A 24,247-nucleotide genomic window follows, 5' to 3' on the forward strand; every position below is an offset into this window, starting at 1 on the left:
AGAAGAAGAAGAAAGAGCCGTGTTTCATTTTGGTACCTGCAACTGATGGAATCAAACCCATGTACATTAAGCAATCATTCTAACGTAAAAACAGAGGAGAAAGCACTATTTCAAGCTATGGTCTGTATTCTGCAGTCTCTTCCACTGCAAGAGAAACCATTTCTACTGGGTTTTGGTGGATAGCAGAAAAATTGGACCCACCTTAGTGATACTTCAAGAATCTGTCCTTGCCTTCTCTTTTCTTGCACAGTGCCCAGATTCTCCCCATTACTTCTCGTCTGAAACGTGTGCTGCTTAACAAGACACGTGTCTTGTACTCGCTTGCCCCAGGCCTTCACCTTTTGGCCCCTATGAACAGTTAAACTCAGGACCCTCTCTTCCAGCCCTAGAGCTAATAACTAAAGTGCAGACAGAACAGCAGAGCAGCCTCGTCTTAGCTGATTAGAGTCTGGCTGTTGACGAGTTTGCATTTCCTGAGAATCGGAGCAATTCACTTTGCAGGGTTCCATTTCTCGCGCAGCTTCGTGTCCCAAGAGTCACTTTTCAAAATCGCTTTTAACTTGTTTTGTTGGCTATACTGAGAACTTCGGGGGCATCCTTAACGTGGGACTTCAGGGGCATCCTTAACGCGGTTAATTGTAAAGACACTGCTGGAACCAAGAGAATCTCAGACGCCAAGGTGCTTCCCTTAACCCTAGAGCCTCCGGCGTGTGCAGAGGAGGTAGAGGCAATGTACGAACTTTAGAGGTGGTGGCAGGTGCCAGGGTGTGGCTGCAGTTGTCTCCCTTTTCTCTTCCAGCAGAAGGAGCCACGAGAGAGAGACAGAGAGAGAGAGAGAGAGAGAGAGGAAGAGTGAGGGAAGAGGGAGGAAAGAGGGGAAGACTGGGGGAGGGAATAAGGGGGAGGGCGAGGAGGGGGGAGCGGGTGGGCACCGGGGGAGCGCGCCTGCTAAGCTCAAGCTCGCACGCACGCCGCCTCTGTTTGTACACAGTGCGCACCCGGCCGCCGGCTCGCTCCCCGCTAGCTCACGCTTCATTGTTCTCCCAAGTCAGAAGCCCCGCAGCTGCGGCGGCGAGAGCGGAGCAAGCCGAGCGTACCGTCTGCGGGTCCACAGGCGCTGGTGACCCGAAGCCGCCGCGGGAGCCCGCGCCCCGCCCCGCCCCGCCCGCCGCGCCTCAGCCGGGACCCACCCGCAGCGGAGGCTGAGCCCGGCGGCCGCTCCTTAGAGCTCGCCCACCTTCTCGCCGCCGGAGCGCTGGCAAAAGGGGAAGAAAGATTCCTCTCTTTGGCCACCACTCTTCCTCGCGTCTTCCAAGAATTTGTTTAAGGTAGTGCTGCGGACCGAGGACATCTTTTTGAATTCTCGGGCAGGGGCGGGGTCTGCCGCTGCCCTGCGGTGCCACCTCAGCGACGCTGCCCTCTGGAACGACCCCTGACCAGCCGGGGTCACGTTCGGGAGACAGAACCATGAAGCGCTCGGCGGCCGCTTGGCTCTTGATCGGGCTCAGCCTCGGTGTCCCCCAGTTCTGCAAAGGTGAGGCGACGGGGCCCGGGCCGCTAGGTGCGGGACAGGCTGGAGTCCCCTGGGAAATGCCGCGCAGGGGACTGGAGGCGGTCCCCGGGGCGCGCCTGGGGCGGTGAGCGCCGCGGGCGGTACAGAGGAGGCGGCGCGCCCCGCTTGCCTCGGAAAAGTGCTCGCAAAGTCAGAGCGGAGTGCGTGGGGCTGAGCGGGGAAGAGGGTGAGGGGTACCGGGGTGAGATCGAGGAAAGACGGGGACCGAGGGCGGTGGGGGGAGGGAACGGCGCTCTGGGGAACCAGAGGTTCCTCGGCTCCCTCGGCCAGCCGGTCACTGCTCGAACCCTGCCTGGGCAATGCCGGTGATGCTCGCTACGGGCCACGGGCGGGGCTTCCGCGGGGGCCCGAGCTGGGAATTAAGCTTTCGGGCGTCATCTGCTTGAAACGGGAAGAGGCTGGAGAGCCGCATGGCCGTCTGTCCCCCGGGTACGGCTCTTCAATGTGGGCCGGGGCTGAGCGGTTTACAAATCCAAACCTGGCCCAGGGAGTTCTGGAGGTGGGCGAGGTGGAGACGGGTCTGACGAGTCCGTTCGGCGTTCTGCTGCCTTCCCCGGCAGGACTCGCTGCGTCGATTACAGAAAAACCCTAGGAACCCGCCTCTCCTCTAACCCCAGGGGCTCGGAGCTTGGCTCAGCACTCTCTCCGGGTACAACCCTAACTCTTGATAGTAGAGAATCTTGCAGTGGGAGACATCCTCGCTCCCCCGCCCAGGAGCAGAAAAGTTGTTAAGAGCTGGTCTGGTTGTGTTTTCCGTGACTTGTGTGAAAGAAGCCAGCCTAAAAAAAAATTGCCGGGCTTCAGTGAGTCTCCTGCGGAGTTGTATAGACAAATTTCTGGTCCTTTGCGGAGGGTGGCTTGTCAATACGAGCCCTTGTCCCGGCCACGTCACTGAGCGGGTCGGGGCTGAAGTTGGCGCTGATAAAGGGCAGGAGGAGCGACAGGGGGCCCAGGGGGGACCGCGCAAGAGGGACTTGCGCCCCTTCTGCGCTCACGGATAAGGACAGCCGCTTCTAAGGGGTCCGAGGGTAATAGAACCCTTAGCAGGCTGCTTCAAGTGGAGAACTGAGTGCACTACAGGGTTTTAAATGTGCCTCTTAAAAAGGATAGTTGAATTAAAAAGCGTTGACTCGAATCCATTTGAAATTCACACCGCATGAGTATTCTACACCATCCATGCCTGCATCCATCCATTTATTTGTTTCATAGGAAAACCGTGAGCTCTTGGGCAACTGTTTGTCCAAGAAGCTTGGTGTTCCTGGATGCCCTCACTGCCCTGCCAGTAGCGATCCATGGCGGTGCTCCGCCTCGGCCTCCCTGTCTCCCCCAGACTGTGGCTATTTTCCCCAGCGTGTAGGCGTGTGTGTAGGTGTGTGCCTTGCCAGCGTTTACAAAGTGCCCTTCTAGTTATCAGGCAGAGGCAGTCACTCCGCTGAAGGTTAAGGAATGGTAATGGCTTTGTAGTTGCTCGGCTGAGTTCCCTAGCGATATGGAAAAGACAGGGCTCCCACCACTCTTATTTTTCCTTTCTCCGGTTTCCCGTCTGGATTCCTTCAGCCCTTCGTGCCTTAGCAGGAAGGGGAAGGGGAGAACTGCAGGCACTCCCTTCTCCTCCTCCCTTCCCCGCCTCCGTTCCCACCCCAAACACGAAAACACACATTCACCCACTCACACGCACCTACACCGTGCCACCGCAGCCACCATCTGTCCCCGAGCTGAGGTGGAGTGCGGCGGGGGTGGAGGAGGAGATAATGTGTCTAGCGTGTGTGGCCGCGCTCTCCTCGCTGGGTCTGGTTGCGGGAACCCTGGGGTGCGGTGAGTCTTGGCTCACTGCAGCCGGTAGCTCTGCCTCCTAAAGATACCCACGCCTAGGGCACAGCTTACTCCGCCAGACGAACCACGGTGTTGCCGGGGCTCTCCATTCCCTCTCCCAAACAATAATCGGGCAGCGGCATACTCCATATTCTCCATATTCAAAAGGATTGCTCCTTTTTTTCCCCCCAGCCAGCCTGTGATTAGAGGGAAAGAGGGATTTAAGAAAGAAACGGATCATTTTCCATGAGCCCTTTCTGTTAAACTTGCACCTTTCTAATTTATTCTCCTTCAGCCCTGCAGAAGGCAGAGTGCAGCTTGTGTGACAGCTCCAAACAATTAAACTTTGAGTAAACTTACTGAAGCCAGTGTTAACACTGAGAATTTCCCTTGGCATTCCCCTGCCCCAGACATCGTTTATCTGATGTAGCCTTTTAGAAATTGGTGTTTCCCTGTGTGGGTTGCAGTTTACGTGTATTAATGATTGGGATATGGTAATTTCTTTTATTAGCCATTTTTATCTTAAAATTAAACCAATGGATCAGTCAGATTGAATATTTTATTAACTCTTAAATTATTCATCGCTGTGGGTTGCTCTGAAAAATCCAATAACATGCATACAGTTGCAGCAAGCACGTGACATCTTATGCAATCTGTCCCTGTGCCTGCAGTTGGTGCCTGAAGTCTTTAAGCAAATGGCACTGTCTAAAAATGTCTAGACATGTCCTAAATACTATGAATCATTGGCATTTGAATTTCCTTTTTTTAATCAATGGTGTTTTTTAGTTATTCTACGTGAGAATAAATTAGTACCTGAACAGTCTCACTCAAGATAATAACAGGATGCTTCTATAATTAGTATAGCAATATCTACAGTGAATAACAGGTTTTTGTGTTTTTAAAAATTTATTACACATTAGTGTCTTCGTTACTTAATTTACATGACCGTGAATTCTGTACTTTAAAAATAAGTGCTAATTCAGATGCCAAATGAAGCACCTAAAAATAATTTTAGGTGAACTAAAAATAATAAAGTAAAGATAAAGTATGGTGCTTTGACAGTTTGACAGTAATGAAAAATCTTGGCCATCCCAAACACTGTGGTGATACAGCACACTTTCCCCTCTCTGTTTCTGAAAAGGCTTTGCTTATTCTTGAACTATTTCTTTAGAACTGAAATTTATTTTGTTTTAAATATGGATATGGTTTTGGGAAAACATTTATAATAATAAAAATTATGGTTAAAAGATTGAAATGCTACATTCTTCCTTCTATGGTCTTGAAGTTACAAAGATCTTCAAAAGTAGGGAAAAGTATTTCACTTCAGTACTCTAAATTAAAACTCTCTTGTATTTTTCTCAAGTATCTTAAGATCAGTGTTCATACATGTACTCAGGATCTAATACTCAGGTATTTTTTGTAAGAATTTTAATAAAGTTTGCTTTTATTGCCAGATACGTGTGATTTTTCCTTCTCACAAAATTATAGCAATGTAAAGTAAAAGGACAAAATATACAATACTAATATAAAATAGCTTAGTTACTCAAAGCCATTGGAAAATATAAGTTTGACAGTTCCTAGGGTCTAAATTAGTATACTCTTAATTTTACTGATACTAAGATAAAAATTTCAAATACGCAATTTGTTTTCAAAACTTTTAATTTTTTTAAGGGTTTTACATAATGGGTGGACTGTATACCTTACCATTTGTGCACAATTTAAAAAAAAAACCTGCCTGATCTGAGAGTTTCCTAAAGTGTAAGAAAATAATTCTGGTATTTGTAATATACTGAGTATACTTGCAGGTGCAATAGCTCTGAGTACAATACATGATGTAGTAGGTTCATCATATTCTTGCCAAAAGAAACAAACGAAAATCCCATAAAACAATGGAGACTTTAGAACTCAGTTCAAGACAGAATAAATCATTATGAGTAGGTACTGAAAAACAAACAGCAAATTTTGTAAATACGTAATTAATGGTATGACTTCTCATAGCTAATCAATTTACTTTTTACATAGTTGAGTTTATTAGCTAATCAATTTACTTTTTACATAGTTGAGTTTATTTCCCAAGTAGTTTATAAACTGATATTATTATGAAAAAAAAATAGTAGAAAATGAAAACCGAGCCATTCCTATTATTCAATTCTCTCTCTTTTTTTAAAAAAGATTTTATTTATTTATTTGAACAGAGAAAGAGAAATCACAAGTAGGCAGAGAGACAGACAGAGAGAGAGGGGGAAGCCAGCTCCTTGCTGTTCAGAGAGCCCAATGGTTGGGGGGTTGATGTTGGAGGCTGGATCCCAGGACCCTGAGATCATGACCTGAGCTGAAGGCAGAGGCTTAACCCACTGAGCCACCCAGCCCTCCTATGATTCAATTCTTGTCTGTGTTGTAGGGAAGACCCCTGGCATGTTTTTTGTTTGCTTAATCATAGCACATGGTGTGATTGTAGTATCTTTCGGTTAATTAAAACAAACGTGTTTATATACAAAGCGTCAAATGATTGCCCATGTGAAGTAGAATGAGTATTGGAATTTTTCTCATGGTTATCTGATAATGTTAGAAATTAAGTACTATACATACTTAAACTGAATAAATTACTACTTAGTTGTCACTGGAGAAACCTTTAAAAAGTCTTTGATTTGAAGAAGTTGTTGAAGGGAAAACCCAACAAGGATCAACTGTGCCCTTGCCAGCAGGTGTCAGGATTATCAATGGAGATCTTTTAAAGGAAAGTTGGAAAAAATAAAAAGTAAACTAGTAAAGGTGAATCTGCAAATCCATGAAAAGTGACTTTCTGCTCTGTATGAAACTGATGTTGTTAGTTAGTTTTCAGTGCTCCCCTGAGATAGAGAGGGACAGTGAATTGTAAGAACCTACTGCTTTTACCATAATTTTTTAACTTGGAAACAGAGTTACTCTAACTGCCACAAAAAAGCGCATGTCTAGGTTGAGCCATTATTTTTCAGGGGTCTCTAGAGAACCATCCAAGGAAATGCACATAGAGCTATGAGGTACTTGCTGTGAAGCAATTATTGCTGAAATGTTTAGCATACTCTTAAGCATACACTCCATACCAACTCTTAAGTTTTATAAGTAGAAAATTCTGTTAGATTGATTTGCATGCATCTAAGTTCGATTGCACATTTGTACACATCTATAGTACTGGTGAGAGATCACTAGTTATCATTTTCTATCCACAATAGTAAAATGTATGTTTCCTGGAGCTTGCAAGTATCTAACCTGCATAAGTCATGTGACCAAAAGAGACCAAATGATACAATAAAGTTTTGTCAGTATCCATTTTAAGCAGTTATTAATCCTTATAATGGGCCTATTGCATATCAATAGCTTTTAGTAACTTGACATCATTTATTTATTTTTAATTGATCCTTAACTGATAATCATTCCTTTCAGATTAGTTCTAGCATCTGCTGATACAGCCCTTCAAACTGGGTTACAGATTCACCACTGCACCATTTCTTACACAGTTGCTGACATCATGCCAAACAGTCTGTCTCCAGTTGCCATCCTTTCTGAGTCACTCCTCCTAAAATAAAAATTCTTTTCATTTCTCTCAATCTTCATCTTTCTCCTCTTCTCTTCCTGCCTCCCCAACATTTCTTTGCTGAATAGCACCTAGGGCACATAATCCACTATAAAATTCTGTCATCATTATGACGAGGTTGCAAATCTCCAAAACATTGTGGAATTGGCCATTTACTTTTTGTGTGTGAAGAAAAAAACTTGATAATGTGAAGCCTCTATTACTAAATCCTGAGGTTTAAAACAGAAATGGAAATAAGTTAAGATCATAGTTATGGAGCACCTTGAGATTTTCCATCTTGATTTGATAACAGTGTCCTGCCTGAAACTATCATCTGGGCAATGATTTACATCCGTCGTACCTGTAGAAAACTTTCTTGATTTGTCTGTAACACATAGCTGAGAAACTAGAAGAAAACATCAAAAACTCGTGACCACCTATAGTAGATATTGCATTAATTCTTAAATCATATAGAAAAGTCCATGTCTCTTGGTTTTTAAGTTCCTGGGCTTTCTATAAACTGGATCCAGAAATGAAAGTCACCTGAGGTAATAGGTCAATCTTAATCAGGGCAAAAAAACCATGGCAGCTATTAGACTGAAACGGGACTTAAAAATCTATGCAAAAGCAGCGATCCCTTACAGTATGAAAACCAGAGACATTTATGGAGGGGGAGAGACTAAGTATAAAGGCCAAAAGGCATTCATGTGAGAAAGAATACTATAATAATTGGTGCCAATATTGGCCTTGCATCCTAGACAAAGATTTACTACAATATGTTCAGCATTTGAGGGTACAAAGGCAGTAAAATGCATACATTATTGAAGAGATTTTGTCAAAAATGTTGAAGCTTGTAAAACCTGCTTAATGGTGGAAAAGATAGATATCCGAAGAATTTATTGTTTAATATGCTATTTTCCCATCATTCCAGAAACTATGCTATTATATATTTTCTTGTGATTCTTTTTCCCCTAAAATAATGAATGAAAGTGTTAGGAAATACAGGACTCAATTTTGTATAAAAGAAGTAGGACACAGAATACAAATAAGATACCCTGCAATTATTTGGTTATATTTTAGAGGAAAAATGTGTTGCTATTTTGTTCTTTAAAATATGCATTATTATAGTGATAGTAACTGTGTAGGATTTGTTCGCAAGAGATTTAATAGTGCATGAAGCAGAATAGTGGATTTAAGTACAAGAATTGAAGGGAAGGCTTTTCCCAAGTACTAAAGTACTTTGAAATGTGATTGTTACTATGGAGAAAGAAGATTGAGTCTATATCTTAGCTTTACTTTTTCCCTTTTCTAAAGCAGATCTGGATCAGACTGATTAAGGATAATTTAATGTAGTATAACAGTCCATAAATGGGAAGGCAAGGGTTTTAATCTCATGCTAGATGACACTGTGTTGATTTGAAGCTAATCTATCAATGGGGTTAGGCCATCATGTATTCTTTAAGGTTTATGCTTGCTGTTTGATAAAGTTTCTAATTTGGGGAATGCAGAATAATCCTCTTGAGGCTTTTCTTGCTGTACTGAGGCCAGGATGACCATGTACATTTTACTGATGCCAAAGATTATATGAAGACAGCCATAGTAAAATGGGTTCATGACTCTTGAACAGAAAAGAGTAAAAGAGTCAAATGAGAACACTGGAGAGTATTTTTATTTGAAATAAGTTGACGACTCCCTCCCAGTAATGTCTGCCACCTCTAGGCATCAATCTTCATCCATGCTCATGCCTTTCATGCCCTTCTCCCCTCATTTTTCTCTTCAAATACTAATTGAACTCTCATTTTGCTTTGTTTATTCATCTTTTTTCCCTTGGAAGAGTTTAATTTTGTGAACACTAACTTTTGAAATATCAGCTATGGACAAACAATAAGCAAATTACCATCTAAAATGTTTTAGCATTTATACTGCAAGTTCTTGTGTCACATTTTGGGCTTCCTATAGAGACAGGGCTTACAAGGGTGCTATGCAAAACAAACGATCCAACTAAACAACAACAAAACCCCAAATAGACAGTCAGTGTACATTCAAATGAATGGAGCTATGCCGCCTCATCAGCATTCCTCAAGAAGGAGCCACACATTTTAAACAGCAATTTGTCTTTTACAGAAAAAGTAAGTCAAAAGTAATTTCATGGGTGCCTGGGTGGCTCAGTGGGTTAAGGATCTGCCTTAGGCTCAGGTCATGATTCCAGGGTCCAAAGATCAAGCCCCACATGGGCTCTCTCCTCAGTGGGGAGTCTGCTTCTCCCTCAATCTCTCTTTCTCTGTCAAATAAATGAAATAAACTCTTTTTAAAAAGTTTCAGAGACTTTAAAAGCTTTGTTTCTTATTTAACTGTTTTTGTTTTTTTTTTGTTTGTTTTTATAATCTGTGTTGTAGAATGAGCATACTTTGAAAATACTTACCAATGCTCCTGCAAAAGCGTTGTTAAAAATATAATATTAACACATAGGCATGATGTAAAGTGCTTTCTATGGTTGTTTTGCTTCAGTTAAAAGAAGAACTACCTCTAAGTGATAGACTTCATACTTAAATACAGGGTTCTGACTGATTTCCAACTGACTATAATTTTGACCCAGAAGCAGTAATTTTTCAGGAATCAGTTTGTTTTTTCCTTTCTTCTCTTTACTTGGGGACTGACACCAGTCACTTTAAGCACCTTGTTAGACAAGTTAACAAGGGTCTTCACTTTGATTTCTCTCAAGTACAGTTAAGAGGTCTAGTATTTATGGAGTTCATGCAATGTGTTCCACTGTTCTAAGTACCACTGTGATTCTTCTATGTCTGGGGGGCCCCAGGTACTGTAATTATTTACACATGAATAAGAAAGCGGAAATAGAGGTTAAATCATTTCCCAAGATCACACAGTTACCAAGTAGCTTGTTAGAATTAGAATCCAGGTTAAATCTAGAGCCTGCTTTCTTAACTACTAAAGCATGCTGTGTCAATGAGTGACACAGCCTGTGTGTCCTGGGGATAGTTTGTTAGATGATCTTCTTATTTATGAAACACACACTTCATATCTCTTACTATTAACTGGTAGATATTTTGGAAAGGGTAAATTTATTTCTTCTCTTGGGACAACATTTTTAAATTTTTCTAATTTTAATTTCTAATTTTCGATGGTAAAATTTCACATTCAGAAATAAAGGTTGGTGTATGCTCTCTTTGGTTAGAAAGAGTTAATGCATCACCCGAAAGAAAAGCAAAGGTAGGGAAAAGAAGAGGAGCAATTGGGAAATGATTCAAAACTCATTTTCTTCACAGTTTTGTCATTCAGTTTATTGCAACATGATTTTTATACTTTTTTTTCCCCTTTGGTTTTCTAGGATTCCACTGCTCCTCTGCATTGTTTCATTGTTACTCAATATAATGTGTGAGAGCATGCTCTCTTTGTAATTTTCAGATATATAACATAGGACAAAGTGATTTTAAAGGTTAACAAGGTTTTTATTTCTGTTAGCTTAATGAAGGTATTTAATTTGCATTACATCCTACCCTCATTTAATTTTATTTCTATGTAAACCTATTAAGAAATTTTAGCCAAACAAAAGCACCCAATGGTCTCAAACCACATCATCTAGAAAATTATATTTCCTGGTTTATATTAACAATTATTTAACCAAATGATGGTTTATTTTTTTTAACTAGTATTGGGTAATTTTCAACATTCTACAAAATTATGAAAGTTATACATCTAATATGAGATCACCTTATTAATAACACTGTACATCCGTACAATGCTTAATACTGTAAATAGACCTCTGCATTATTATATTTACTCCCCTAGAGTAATAATAATGGAACAATAGGGAAGATTTCTTAGGCATTTCCCATTTCTATTCTGTGGACCATAAGCAGAGAATGCATTCTAAATTTCTTTTATCAGTTAAGGAACCTGAGGTTCAGAAAGTCACATGGTCTGTAGTTCAAACAACCAAAGAGTTTGAACTTGACTCCACACATTGTAGTTCCAACATACTTTTTCCTCTTTTCTGCTATACCACTTTACTTGTGGTAATTATAGTTATACTTTTTTCTCAGTTCTTGGACTCATAAGATGAGAAGGGGGAGTTGGTATCTGATTGCTTTTTCAAAAACTATTCCAAACTGCCTCTCATTCCCACAAGAACACTTTCTTGCCATCAGCCTGTAACACCTCCTTTCTTCTTGGGAGTCTGTTATTTACCAATCATAATGACATCCTAAACTTTCTCAATGGCTTCAGAACTTTCTTCTCTCACATTTATCTGCTTAAAAATCTTTCATGCGTGAGCTTGTGACCCTTTTGACATTGTGGTATTGAACTTCTCGGAAGTTCCCAACACTCATGATTCCTGCCTCCATTTTTAGGAACCTTTTGGTAATGCTGTTCAGTAGACCTTATCATCACATGTTTTGCTCAACAAACAGTACTTTACATTTCTCAGACTTTCTCTTACCAGAGTTATCATCTTTCTCCCTCTCTTTGCCTTTCCTTCCCACAAACTCACTCTTGCCACTGCTCTAATTTTTAGTCCTACTTATCTCTCTTCTTTCCCAACCTATTCTTTGTGGTTTTCCATTTTCAGGGGTTTTCAACTACTTATGAATTTCTCAGCCCAGATGCTTTATACTATTTTTGCTTCATTAGTCCCAAACTAAGGTAATTTTCAAAGTCACATTCCTATCCCTGCAACCAAGAAAATCGGAGTGCTCTCAGAAAGGTAGTATGGCTGCACTGGAAGTCCTGGTGGAGCTGAAAGGTTGAATTGGGGGTCCTAAAAGGAATGAGCCAGAAAGATAGAAAGTGATTTTATGAGAGGTATTATGGGGCACTGCAGAAATTATATGGGAATTATAGCTATTGATAATTGTAAATTTTGGAACATAACCATAGGACTTATGGTAAAGGATGATAGAAGACAAGATCATTAAAAGAACAGAGGCAAAGAATGTTGTAAAAGTCATTTATTTATATGAGTATTGAAATCCTGAAAAGTTATACAAGAAGAAATGTTGGAGAGAATGACCATGAACCAGTAACAGAAATCTTCAAGGAATGAGGGCCTATAGTGCAGAGATCAGGAGATAACTACAGTAAGGGGATAGAATTGGGGAATAGAGATGTATTACATGAAATTAAAACTAGGTGGGGGTTGTTTTTTGTTTTTGAGAAGGAGAAAGAATGTCCAGGAAGTTGCTTTGAAGAGTAGGAAAGACTAATGCTGTATCTCAGGTCCAGCAGCTTTGAAAGAGAAAAGAGTATCCAGCTAAGAGGACTGTGACACAGGGGACAGCTGATTCATTTTAGGGCAGGAAGACTGTTAGCAATTGCCTAGTCTCAAGCCTCATGCTCTTAGATAGTCCTCATCCTACAGCTTTTGACATGTTGAGCTCATTATAATAATTGATATATCTCACTAGGAGCAGTGCTTTTAAGCACATAAAATATGTTTTCATATGTAACAGCTCTTTTAAACCTCACAGCCATCTAGGGAGGTTATCATTATCCTCATTGGCAGATGAGGATATAGATGAGAAGAGGTAGGTGGTCAGTACTCAAACAAGCCTCACATCCAAATCCAGGACTCACTTCACTACAGCACAATTACAGAGAAAAGCCCAAATCCAAGGAAAGATCCTTTCTAAATTTAAAGCACATCTGTGGAGTAGGAAGATTTTGCAGTTGTGCCCTGACCTACTTCATCCTATTCAGATGGGCCTCTATGTATTTTGAGGTCAGCATAGTTTAGGTTACTGGGGATGTCTGTCTGCTTGGTGGTCTTAATCCTTGCTCAACTTGGATCATTTGTCCAAATGGTTCTAATTGGAAAACAACGTTATTACTTGGAGAATATTTCTTTTGTCTTTTCAACATACTTAAAATTGTGCAACCTTGTACAGAAAGAATTCTTTTTCCTCAAATTTGCATATTTCAAATATTTGCAAACCATAATGTTTCTTCTTTAGTTTCTGACATGCTAAAGTTGTACATATTTCTTTCTTTAATCTGTCCTTGTAAGCCATTCTTTTCATCATTTTAGTAGTTTCATTTGGAATCTGTCCAAGTAGCCTACATATTTATTCAACAGGCTTGCCAAAACCACAATAGAGAATTCCTGGGATATGCATTCCTAAAATAATGCCACACACGTATTAGTCTGTCCTTTTTAATTTTGCAAATACATTCTTAATTTTATTATTTTTTATTACTTATTTTCACAAATACATTCTTAATTTTAGTCTATTATTTTGCTAGTTATTTTTCTTACCAGACCACTTTTCCAAATAATACTTAAGTATGCCATTCTTTTTTTTCATAACTTTGTTCTGCTTTTGCCCTCACTGGAACTTTACTTTTTTTTTTCATTTTGTGTTTATTATGCTTATTACTATTATATGGTATAATCTCTGCCCATTGAATCACAGAATAATGTTACTTAATTTCCTACAAATTATATTATTATGTTCTTACTATTTTTGTATTTTTGTATCAGATACATATCTGTTAAATTATAATACAAATTCCCATCCTTAACTTTTTGTTTTTTTCATTTATTTCCTTTTGGGTCTGTAAAATATTCATTATCTTCTTGAAGATACCATCTATCTGTATTTCTGTATTTTTTCTATTTATGTATTTATTTCTAGCTGTCTCCTTCTAAATGAAGGACACATTTTCTGCTCCCATCTCATCTCACATTTAAACTGCACAACTTCAGGTAATCTCTCTGATCACCTTCGCCATGTTACCAATGTTCCAACACACACACATACACACACAGTATACCCCTGTCATTCTCTATTACTAATTTTTAAAATTATGGCACTTTTCAAAAATCATAGTGATAAAATTACTTATTAGCTTATTTATTTCATTTCTTGTTCCCAAATGTATTGTAAGCTCCATGTAGGCAGGAAAAACATACTTTGTTCCCTAATGTATATATCCAGCTCTAGACACAGTGCCTCATATATAGTAGGCACTCAGTGTTTGTTGGCTGAATTTACGCATGCATGGATGAATGAAAAACATGAGTTAAAAACAACCCTGTTGGTGTATAAATCTCTCTCTGGTTTAAAAAAAAAAAATGTGTTCCTTACATAGACCCATTAACTCATTTAATAAATTCTTATCTGCTTGAAGCACTGATGCATTGACCTGTGATTTATGTCACAAGTGATACACTTTGAGAAAGCAATAAATACGTTAGTAGTGGCAAACTCTGAGAGCAGACTAAATAAATGACCTACTTGTTTCCATAGCTGTCTAATTTATAAACACTTTAAGAGCAAGATTTGGGTTTTACCTTAAATTATCAAATTGCAAAAAAATAGTTGTAATTGTATATGGACGATCAACAGTAAGCTTTAGTTTGTCATTTTATTACAAAGGGTTGACAAGAAAAGTATGTGCAACAAAATCAAAGCACTTGGTGGTGGTTTTGTCAGGTAGAGGAGCTGCAGGTAGCCTTTTGATCTGCTAATTGTCCCAGTGCCTGGGGAATCCTTCCCATAAACTCCACTAGCAATAACTTTCCTTCAGCCATAACTTCTTTCCCTCCTCCTGCCATGCAGTCACACCTGCTAAACCCAGATGTACTTGGCAGAGGGGAAAAGACAGCGCCGGGGAGCTGTGTCTATCCAGGAGCCTAGAGTCTCAGAAACAGCTCAGTTTAAAGGTTTTTTTGTGTAATGACAATCTTTATGTCACTGCTAACTGCTGTTTAATCCCCTTTGGGCAACTATACTTCTACCTTTCTTAAATGCCTCAGTGGTTCTACAACTGTTTGTGTGCTTGTGACCTCAGTAATTGTGGTTTCTACTGCGAGTCAGAAAGCTCCGAAAACATGTCTTTCTGAAGAAGGTATAGGATGTCAAAGGAGTGTGTAGAGTAAACATTGTAAAATCTAATGCTTTGCTCTCTTTTATGTGATAAGAGAATAGTTGGCAGGTTTTTTTGATGGGCAATTAATTCCTCATCCCTACTTTAAAGTTTTAACTATTTTCGAACTTATATGTATACATATATTGAAGAAGAGCTATAATGGAATCACTTGGTCTCTTTATTTAGAGACTTAGTAATATTTTTAACCATAAAATTGATCATGCCACATAGTCTTATAAGTTATATATTCAACAGCTTTTTATGGAGCAGAGATAGGGCAAGGAGCTGTTCTGGGTGATGGAATTACAAGAGTGAACAAAACAGATGACAGTCCTTGCTCTCATACAACTTAAATTCTAATGAGTCAAATGAAGGGAATCAAAGAATAAATGAAGGAGACTGTCTAGCAGGTTAAAAGTAGGTGGTAGGGATTCAGGAATGGATTTCACTTTTATGTAGGATGCTCAGGCCAAGCCTCAATTTTCAAAAGCATTAACTGAGATATACTACAAGCATGTTGCCTCAAGTTTCATTTGCCTCTGTATTTACTATGCTTTATGTAACAGTTAAATTTATTCTGTAAAATATATCCATATTTTCCTTTATGACTTCTGCTACTGGCATCATATTTAAGTGCATAAGAATTGCCTTTGCTTTTTCTACCAAATGATCAGCTTTATGTCCCAACACAACTTACAAAAATTGTTAGAAAATGAAGCACACATTATATACTAGATTCTATGATAATTTGTGTCAGTTTAGAGACTTACTGGGCTGCTTCCCTATTAGTGGGACAGTATTTTCAATTACCAAATTAATTGTGAATTATGAATTTTAGTTAGTAGTAATTGTGCATAATTAGAAATATATCAAAATATGGTTTACTAATATTTTACTTGGGATGTTGGCATTTGTTTTTATAAATGATAATTTGAGCAATTTTTAGCAAGCTTGGTACTAGAGAAAGGCTATAATTGTAGAATTAATTGGGAAGTTTTTCTTCCTTGGAGCATTTTAAGTACAAGAGTTGCTGTTTCTTAAAGTTTTCAAATAACTCGTCTACCAAGCACTCTGATCTGTTTGTTGGATACCTTTTTTATTTTTTTAGGGGAAGGCAGGGTGGGGAAGAGGGAGAGAGAGAATCTTAACCAGGCTCCATGCTCAGCCAGAGCCCATTGCAGGGCTCAATCCTATAACCCTGAGATCATGACCTTAGCCAAAATCAAGAGTTGGGTACTTTAACTGATTGAGCCAGCTACGCATCCCTGTTTGTTGAGTACTTTTGTGAATACTATTTCTGGGTCTTCCATATGAATGGAGCACTTACTTGTTATCCCTTTTCCATTTTTGACAATTTATCATTTCTGACACAATAGTACAACTTAAGAATAGTTTCTAATTTATTAGCATATATATATAATATTAAAATGTTTGTGAAGTAATTTATGAAAAACAAAGCATAGTAATGTGTATACAATGTGATAACTACAAAGTAAAAAAATAAACATTAAACAAAATAAATCTTCTAGGCTCAGGAGTCAGGATTTTTAACATCTGCAGTTGACTAAACCTTGGTTTTCAAAAAATAAATAAATAAAATGGAGCCACTAATAATAGAGCCTGACTGCTAAAGTTAATGTGAGAATGTAATCCAAGTGCTTAGAACAAGGTCTTTGGCCCATGATGGAGATGATGATCATGATGACAATGATGTCAGTGACGATGATGGTGTCCTAGCTCCCGTTTTGTAACACAGTGCTTGGCTCAAATTATGATGAAAAGTAATGGATAAGTGAATCTAGTGCCAATCAATTTTCTTTTTCAATTATTATTTTATGTTTTACTTTTGTCAAGAAGACTTCAGTCTTTGAGCTGAGATACAATTGGCAGATATACTAATATAATGTGATAAGAGAATGTAATCAGATTGGGAGTTGGAGCCTGGATAAACCATTTACTAATTCTGAAGCCTTTTACAGTTTACATCCCTAACCTATTCCTCATCTATAGGGTATGGATAAAGCAGAAGCAATCTAATAGGGTCATTGGAATGGTTAAGAGATATAACTCATGTAGTATGTTTATAGATCCTGGAAGGATAAAAACTCTCAATAAATATTGGATATTTTTTTTCTTAGTTGTGATTGTGGCTATTATTGTAAAGGGGACAATTACCCTGGGCAGCCTGGGGTATCGAAGAAGAATGGTCTAAGGAAGTGATGGGAACCTGGACCGATTTGACAAACTGGCCAGTCAACAGAGCTTAGCAATTTTTCAGTTTATGATAAATATATTCTGGTTATATTTCTGGTTTTAAATAATTGATTTTGGGAGCACATTACTGTTCTTAGTCTGTTATGACTACTATAACAAAAATACCATAGACTCGGTGGATTAAAAAAAAACAAATTAATATCTCACAGTACTGGAGGATGGGAAGTCCAAAAACAGTGTGTAGCAGATTCCATGTCTGGTGAGAACCTTCCTCCTGGGTCATAGGCAGCCACCTTTTCATTGTGTCCTTACATGCTCTACAGGGTCAGGGAGGGCTCTGAGGCTTTTTTTCAGTGAAGGCACTTCACTCACCTTATTCATGAGGTCTCTACCCTTATGCCTTAATCACCTCCAAAGGGCCCACCGCCAAATACCATCACATTGGGGATTAGATTTCAGTATATCGATTTGGGGTGATATAATTAGTCTATAGTATTGTCTGCAATAGACTATCCTTCAATGTCACCTGACCCACCAGGCGGTCTTTGCTTCCTTTATATTCTTCCTACCTTGTGGCACTTACTCTCTACTATGAATATAGACTCTAGGTTGTGTCCTGATTTATAACCTATAATAGAAACTTCTAAAATATTTTAGGTTATTTTTATTTCACATTTTGCTCTAGAGGTCTCAATTGTAAATATGGTATATAAGGCAGTTGACAGCATGAAAGTTTTTTGTAATCTGCTTACTCATGACTCATGGTCTCCTTGGTCAGTACTTAGTATTCAGAAAACGCCTCACTATGTCTTGCCTTTCAGCAGTTCATGTTTATTTTAATATTTTATGTCAAAAATGGATAAAAATTAAGTTTATGTTGGCCTAAAGGTTTTGAATAAAAGAATTCTATTTTCATTTTAAAGAATTGACTTTTATTACTACCCCCCAGTTCAGGGGAAAAGAAAACTTTCCTTTAAGATATTTAGGTTAAATGTAAGATGTAGCTATACAAGCATGTTTTAAGGATTAATAAAAAAAAAAAAAAGCTATGTGCTTTCCTACAGAATGAATCAGGTGGTTCAGATGAATTAAGAAATAGACGTTAGTGATTCAGGATAGAGGACTGTTAAGTCAGTTTGTACCGGTGTCTAAAATAACAACATTTATGACTAAGATGAGCTGATTGCCAAAGCAAGCAGGATTCCACGTGAAATGTACATGGTTAAAACTTGAAATTTAGTGAGGAAATACATTATGTATGGATTATTCCCAAATCAAGTCACAATTTAAAATATTCTTTTGAATATTATATGAGTGTCTTCATAAAGGAAGAATTACAATGTGCAAATTCAGGATTGTCTCCCTATTTTAAGGTCAGGTGATTAGCAATCTTAATTGTAAATACTAAGTCCCTTTTGCCATATAAATCTAACATATTTAATGGGCAAAATACCAGAGGGTGAACGTCATAGATCCAGAATCTTACTTTTGTTTACATACACAATCTCACGTAGGTATAACTCTTCATTTGTAGAGCAGTGTGGACTAGGTTAGGTTTTGAAAGACTTAATCCTGTTTCTGCCAAGTACTTGACTTGTGACTCTGAGCAAACTCCGATCCCTGAACCCTAGTTTCCTTATGATCAAAATGAAAATGAAGCAATATACAGGAAATGATTTTGGAACTTCAAAACGGTCTTATAAATCATCTGTTTTGCTGGTAGCCAAATTCCTGTTTTGTTTTCTATACCTTTATAGAATCAGCTATTATTGATATTCTCATTTGTTTTTCTGTGTTTTACTGAACATATCCAGATGTTATGAAAACTTTTGATTACACCTGTTTGGAAAAGGAACATACAGACATTAAGAAATGATGACAAATCTGATAGGTAGGTCATCTCTGTATTGTGAGAACTTAATTGGCGGTGATAAGATGCCAGATTAGCTCTTAAGTGTTACTATGGGCCCATTCATATCTGATGTCTCCACATGTCCGTGATTTCACCTGTCCTTCTTAACCCTAAGTTGAGACCTAGAGTGGCTGGCTTAGAAAATATTTGTTTGTCCATTAGAATGTACAAAGTTAAGAAATTAAATCATTCCCTCACCCTCCTGAGAAAATTGCCACCTCCAAAGGAATCAGGGTCATCTTCTCTCCTGCTACGTTCCTTCACAACCCAAATTTCAACTTCTTCTGGACCTAATGCCAGTCCACAAAAATGAAATTAATACAAATTTCCTTAAACATAGTAGCAGTGATACTATTTAAAATATTTTAGTATTATAGAATTGATGCTAGAGAAACCTACTTTATTTTGTTTCTAAAAAAGCTCAATTTCAAAATTATCTATGGGTCATAACTTATCTTTGGATTAGCGGTTCCTTGATGATACTCCTCAGTGTAAGAATGAGCTTAGATTCCAGAACCAAAGTGCCATTTTTTTAAAAGATTTTATTTATTTATTTGACAGAGAGAAATCACAAGTAGATGGAGAGGCAGGCAGAGAGAGAGAGAGAGAAGCAGGGTCCCTGCTGAGCAGAGAGCCCGATGCGGGACTCGATCCCAGGACCCTGAGATCATGACCTGAGCCGAAGGCAGTGGCTTAACCCACTGAGCCACCCAGGCGCCCCCCAAAGTGCCATTTTGTTATTGGGATTCACACTCCCCAATGGATGTAAATATGTGTGCTTATGTAAATCTGTAATTCTTTATTATATGGAACAGTTTTTAAATAAGTCAGAAGAATAAATTTCTAAATTAAATGACATCTTTAGTTAGTAATAGAATTCATATGGTGATTGCTTCAAAAATAAAATGCATTTGAAAGTCAGAAATAGGAAAACAAAAATATAGGCAGAATTACTGATAAAAACAATTTCTATATATTTTTAGGGAAGTGGCATAGATCAATATGAAGTAACTTTCTTGATTACTTCTAAAGAGGTTATTTATTTTGCTTTGTGTTCCTCATAATTTTAAGAGTACCTTGAAATATTTAAAATGTTACTGATAACAGCTGCATAGTGAACCAATCTAGGGTTGGAGGTTTCAGGCTGCTTATTTAACTTTAATTGAGAATATGTTATAAATTAAGTCAGTTGTCTTTGGGATAATAAGAGTCATGAAAAACTCTTCCAGGATTAATTGTTTGTGAAGGCAATTACTATGAGCAAGGCCCAGAATCTAAGCCCAAGCAATTGGAGCATACAAACTTTAACTGTGAATTCTTAGGCTCATTTACATTGGTATGTCCTCCTGAAAGTAACCATTTTCATATATAACTGAATTATAGAAAAAATATTTAGATCATTTGGCAATAGAAGGAATGTAAACTATCACTCCATAAAATTTAATAGGACAAAGTTATACTTAGGCTAGTGTAGACTGGACCAACAGGTTTGTTTTTTTTTTTTAAATTTTGTTTTTGTTTGTGTGTGTGTGTGTGTGTGTGTGTGTGTGTGTGTTTAATTCAAGAAGTCATAGGAAGACATTGAGTATGAGGAAGATACAATTTAACAATTTAGAGCTTTTTCAGTTTCTTCAGTGGTTCTCTGACTCTTGCCAATGGAAATTAAAGCAAAATGAATTGATAAATAATTTGGTTGTACTCCAGGAACCTAAGCACTGTTGTTTTTTTTGTTAGAGTAATAATAAAGGAATATAGTAAAGTAAAAAAGATACTTCTGTTATGTGCTTTTAAAGCTGATAACCCAGAAATTAAAGTGGAAATCACTTTAGAAGACCTCTTAATACATATTTATAATTAAAATTTGGCTCCTTTGGCATCACTGCTTATTTGGAAAGTTGGTTTGTATGTATTCTATGTTATGTTCATTTGTTAAGTATCTTCATGAGCTTGTTATTATAGGATACTGTTACTCAGACTGCCGCTGTGAGAGAGTGTACTGTCAACACTTGTATAACCACAATATTAATGACTTTCAATTTAGGTTATTAGACTACTACATTGAAATGGTCAGTGTTGCTTCTTTTGGTTTGTGAAAATCTTTGATGTATCTGCAGTTATAAAATGGTGCTATAAATTTTTAGAGACATTTTTATTGAGATGCAAGCAAACCACACAATCTTAAGTGTCTGTGTAGTTAAATGAGTTTTCAAAATTGTGTGTACCCATCTAATGGGCAAAATGATTTAAGTAAGTAATGGTTTACCGAGGTAATGTAGGTAATGATTTACCTAAAACGTGATATAGATAGAACATTTCCACAATCCTAAATATTCTTTCATCTTGTTTCCAGTCAAAAACCATCCTTACCCCTCCTCTCTCCATCATCTATGTTTTTGATTTCTATCATTATAGATTAATTTTGTCTATTTTTAGACTTTATACCATTGTTATGATTATGTGTGTGTGTGTGTGTGTGTGTGTGTGTACTTGAGTGTGGCATCATTCATTCAACATAATGGGTTTGATATTTATCCTTGTTATTGCGCATACTGAGTCCATTTCTTTTTATTCCTGAATACTATTTCATACAGATACACCATTGTTGGATTATCTGCTCTGTAGTTGGTGGAAAATTGGGTTGTTTCCAGTTTTTAGCTTTTATAATGAGTAAAGATAATCTGAAAATTCTTACAGATTTTTTTTCTAAATTGACATAATTCATTTCTCTTGAGTGAAATACCTGGGAACGGAATTGCTGAGTCATAGGTGGATACATGTTAACTTGAAAACTACTCAGCACATCTCCAAAGTGATTGTCTAATTTTATTCTCCCAGCAGCTGTTGAAAGGTTCAGTTGTTCCATATCTTCATTCCAAATCTGTCACTATAAGTCTTCTGACTGTAGCTATTTTGGTTGACATGAAATAATATTTCACTGTATTTTTAACATGTGTTTTCTAATGACTAAGTATATTGAAGACACTATTGTAGAGTTTATTGGCCATTTATATATTTTCTTTTGTGAAGTGTCCAATCTTTTACAAGTGTCTCTTTTTTGCTTTTTGGGTATTTTAAGTTTGATTTATGAGGGTGCCGTATATATCCTAGATATGTGTATTTTGCCAGATGTATATTGAAAATATATATCCTAATCCATGGCTTGATACTCAGTTTCTTAATGGTGTCTATTGATGTAGTACTTTCTAATTTTAATTCATGAATTTTATTGGTATCTTTCCTTTAGAGTGCTTTTTTTAGGTAAATGTCTTTACCTAAACCCGTGTCACAAATATATTGTCTTAGTTTTTCCTGTAAAAATCTTACATTTCTGGTTTTTACATATGAGTTTAGGATCCTTCTTGAATTATTTTTGTATGTATCATTAGGTACAAGTTGAGGTTTATTTTTTCCATAGGGAAATTCAGTTATTTCATTTGTTGGGAAGACTGCATTCTCCATTGTAATGTCTTGTTATATCCTGATTGCCTTGGTTGTATCTATTCTATGTCTTTAATCTCTTTCTCAGTCTTTACACCAACACCAGGGTGTCTTGATTAACTTAGCTTTATAATAAAGCTTGAATTTAGGTAATATAGTTCTTCTAAATGTATTCTATTTGTTATATTGTATTTTTATATAAATTTTATATAAAATTTATCAGTTACTTCAGAAAACCTTGTAGATGCTTTGATTAAAATTGTATTAAATTTATAGATCATTTTGATGGGAATGGCCATATTAACATTATATAACAATTGATTAAGATCTTTTATCTATTCATTTATGCCTCTGTATAGATCCATATAAATACCAAATAAATATTTATTAACAATAAATACCAATTCCTTTTTTGTTGCTTTTTATAAACTATAAAGCATTTAAATACTGATTATTTCATTACTTATCCTTTACCTTGTTTTAAAACAGGACTCAAGTATAATGAATGGAGATCATTCAGCACCTTAGCATGCTTCACAGAGCTTATAAAAGGACTTTGCACATAGGATATATTTAATAGACAAATACCCAGAAAATATTTAATTAATATTTTTATATTATGACAGACAGTACTGTTAGAAAAAAATCAACATTTCAAATAATGAAGTTTTAAAAACTAAATAAATATAAAATTTTGCAAGGTTTCAGGAAAATAATCTGAGATTCATAATATCAGATCTACTAAAAGCTGAAATAATGAGACCTTGAAAATTTGGGGAAGTAGTTAATGGAATCAGAGTTTAGAATACCTATAAATCACTTTACTTCCTTAAAAATAAAGAGTGTACTTTAGCTACCTGGGATAGATAAGTGCCTCTTCTATTTATAAAGATATCGGTAGTTATAGTTATTCCTAGCTTTTTACAGAAGAGTCAGGTTCACAAGGCAGGAAAACATTGTACAAAGGCTTCATCCTGCTTGAGAAGCTTAAAGAATATGTGTGTGTGTGTGTGTGTGTGTGTGTGTGTGTGTGTGTGTGTGTAGTGACGATCTTATCCCAGATGGTGGTGTCACCAGAGAGCTTTTGCTTTGAGTGAAGTTCATCTTGGTTCACACCTGAACCAAATCCAAACTAAGGCGATTTTCTTTTAAACAGGTTAAGCAAAACCATCAATTGTCTATCTTTTCTACTTGTTTTGTGGAATTGATTCAGGAAAGTGGACCAAAGCTATACTAAGAGGTGAGATATATGCTTTGAGCTACTCTTTGCTGGCACCTTTCTAGAACATTAATAAATATTTTATATGTTAATGTGGTGCTTAGAAATTTTTAGGAAAAAAAATATTCTTAGAAGACTCTTGCTTATAAGCCACTCCCCAAGTAATTTTTTTTTTTGCTGTTTTGGATAATAATTAAACACCAGATTGAGTTATAGGAAAATAAATTGCTTTCTTCTTGTTTGAGAGGCCATTATTAGCTGTATATTTATATTAATTATACCCTCCCATGATTTAGATATGCCACATATGATTATAATAAAATGAAATAAATATGTTCTAAAGGACCACTTTCTACCATGCCAATATGTGATAAGATTTCTTAAATCTGGACCAAGTTCTACTTTGAAATTTACTTAGATCTCTTTTCATTTCGATATTTACTAAGGTTCCTATTTAGATAATTACCATTCCAGAGGTTGTAACCTACACAAGTGATGGCATTACTTATTTCTTTCTACTCATCTAATAGGAAATGACTGATAAAGGGCATTCAATTAATCCACTTACTTTATATTGAGATGTTTAGGGGGCAGTGAATTTATTCCCAGGCTTCAAACACCTTGGCCTTTAATTTGTCA

The 24,247-nt window shown here is 37.5% G+C and overlaps 1 protein-coding gene across 2 annotated transcripts in view; it reads left to right on the forward strand.

The window, feature by feature from the left end:
* The first annotated feature begins 1,201 nt into the window (after window positions 1-1,201).
* EDIL3 (EGF like repeats and discoidin domains 3) overlaps window positions 1,202-24,247 on the forward strand; it is a 410,169-nt gene continuing 387,123 nt past the window's right edge. For both annotated transcript variants that reach the window (XM_044266049.1, XM_044266057.1), the window contains exon 1: window positions 1,202-1,534. In XM_044266049.1, the coding sequence (XP_044121984.1) occupies window positions 1,468-1,534 (67 nt within the window). In that variant the 5' untranslated portion in view covers window positions 1,202-1,467. The remainder of the gene's footprint in view (window positions 1,535-24,247) is intronic.

Source organism: Neovison vison, chromosome 1, assembly GCF_020171115.1.
Source record: "Neovison vison isolate M4711 chromosome 1, ASM_NN_V1, whole genome shotgun sequence".
NCBI classification, from domain to species: domain Eukaryota; kingdom Metazoa; phylum Chordata; class Mammalia; order Carnivora; family Mustelidae; genus Neogale; species Neogale vison.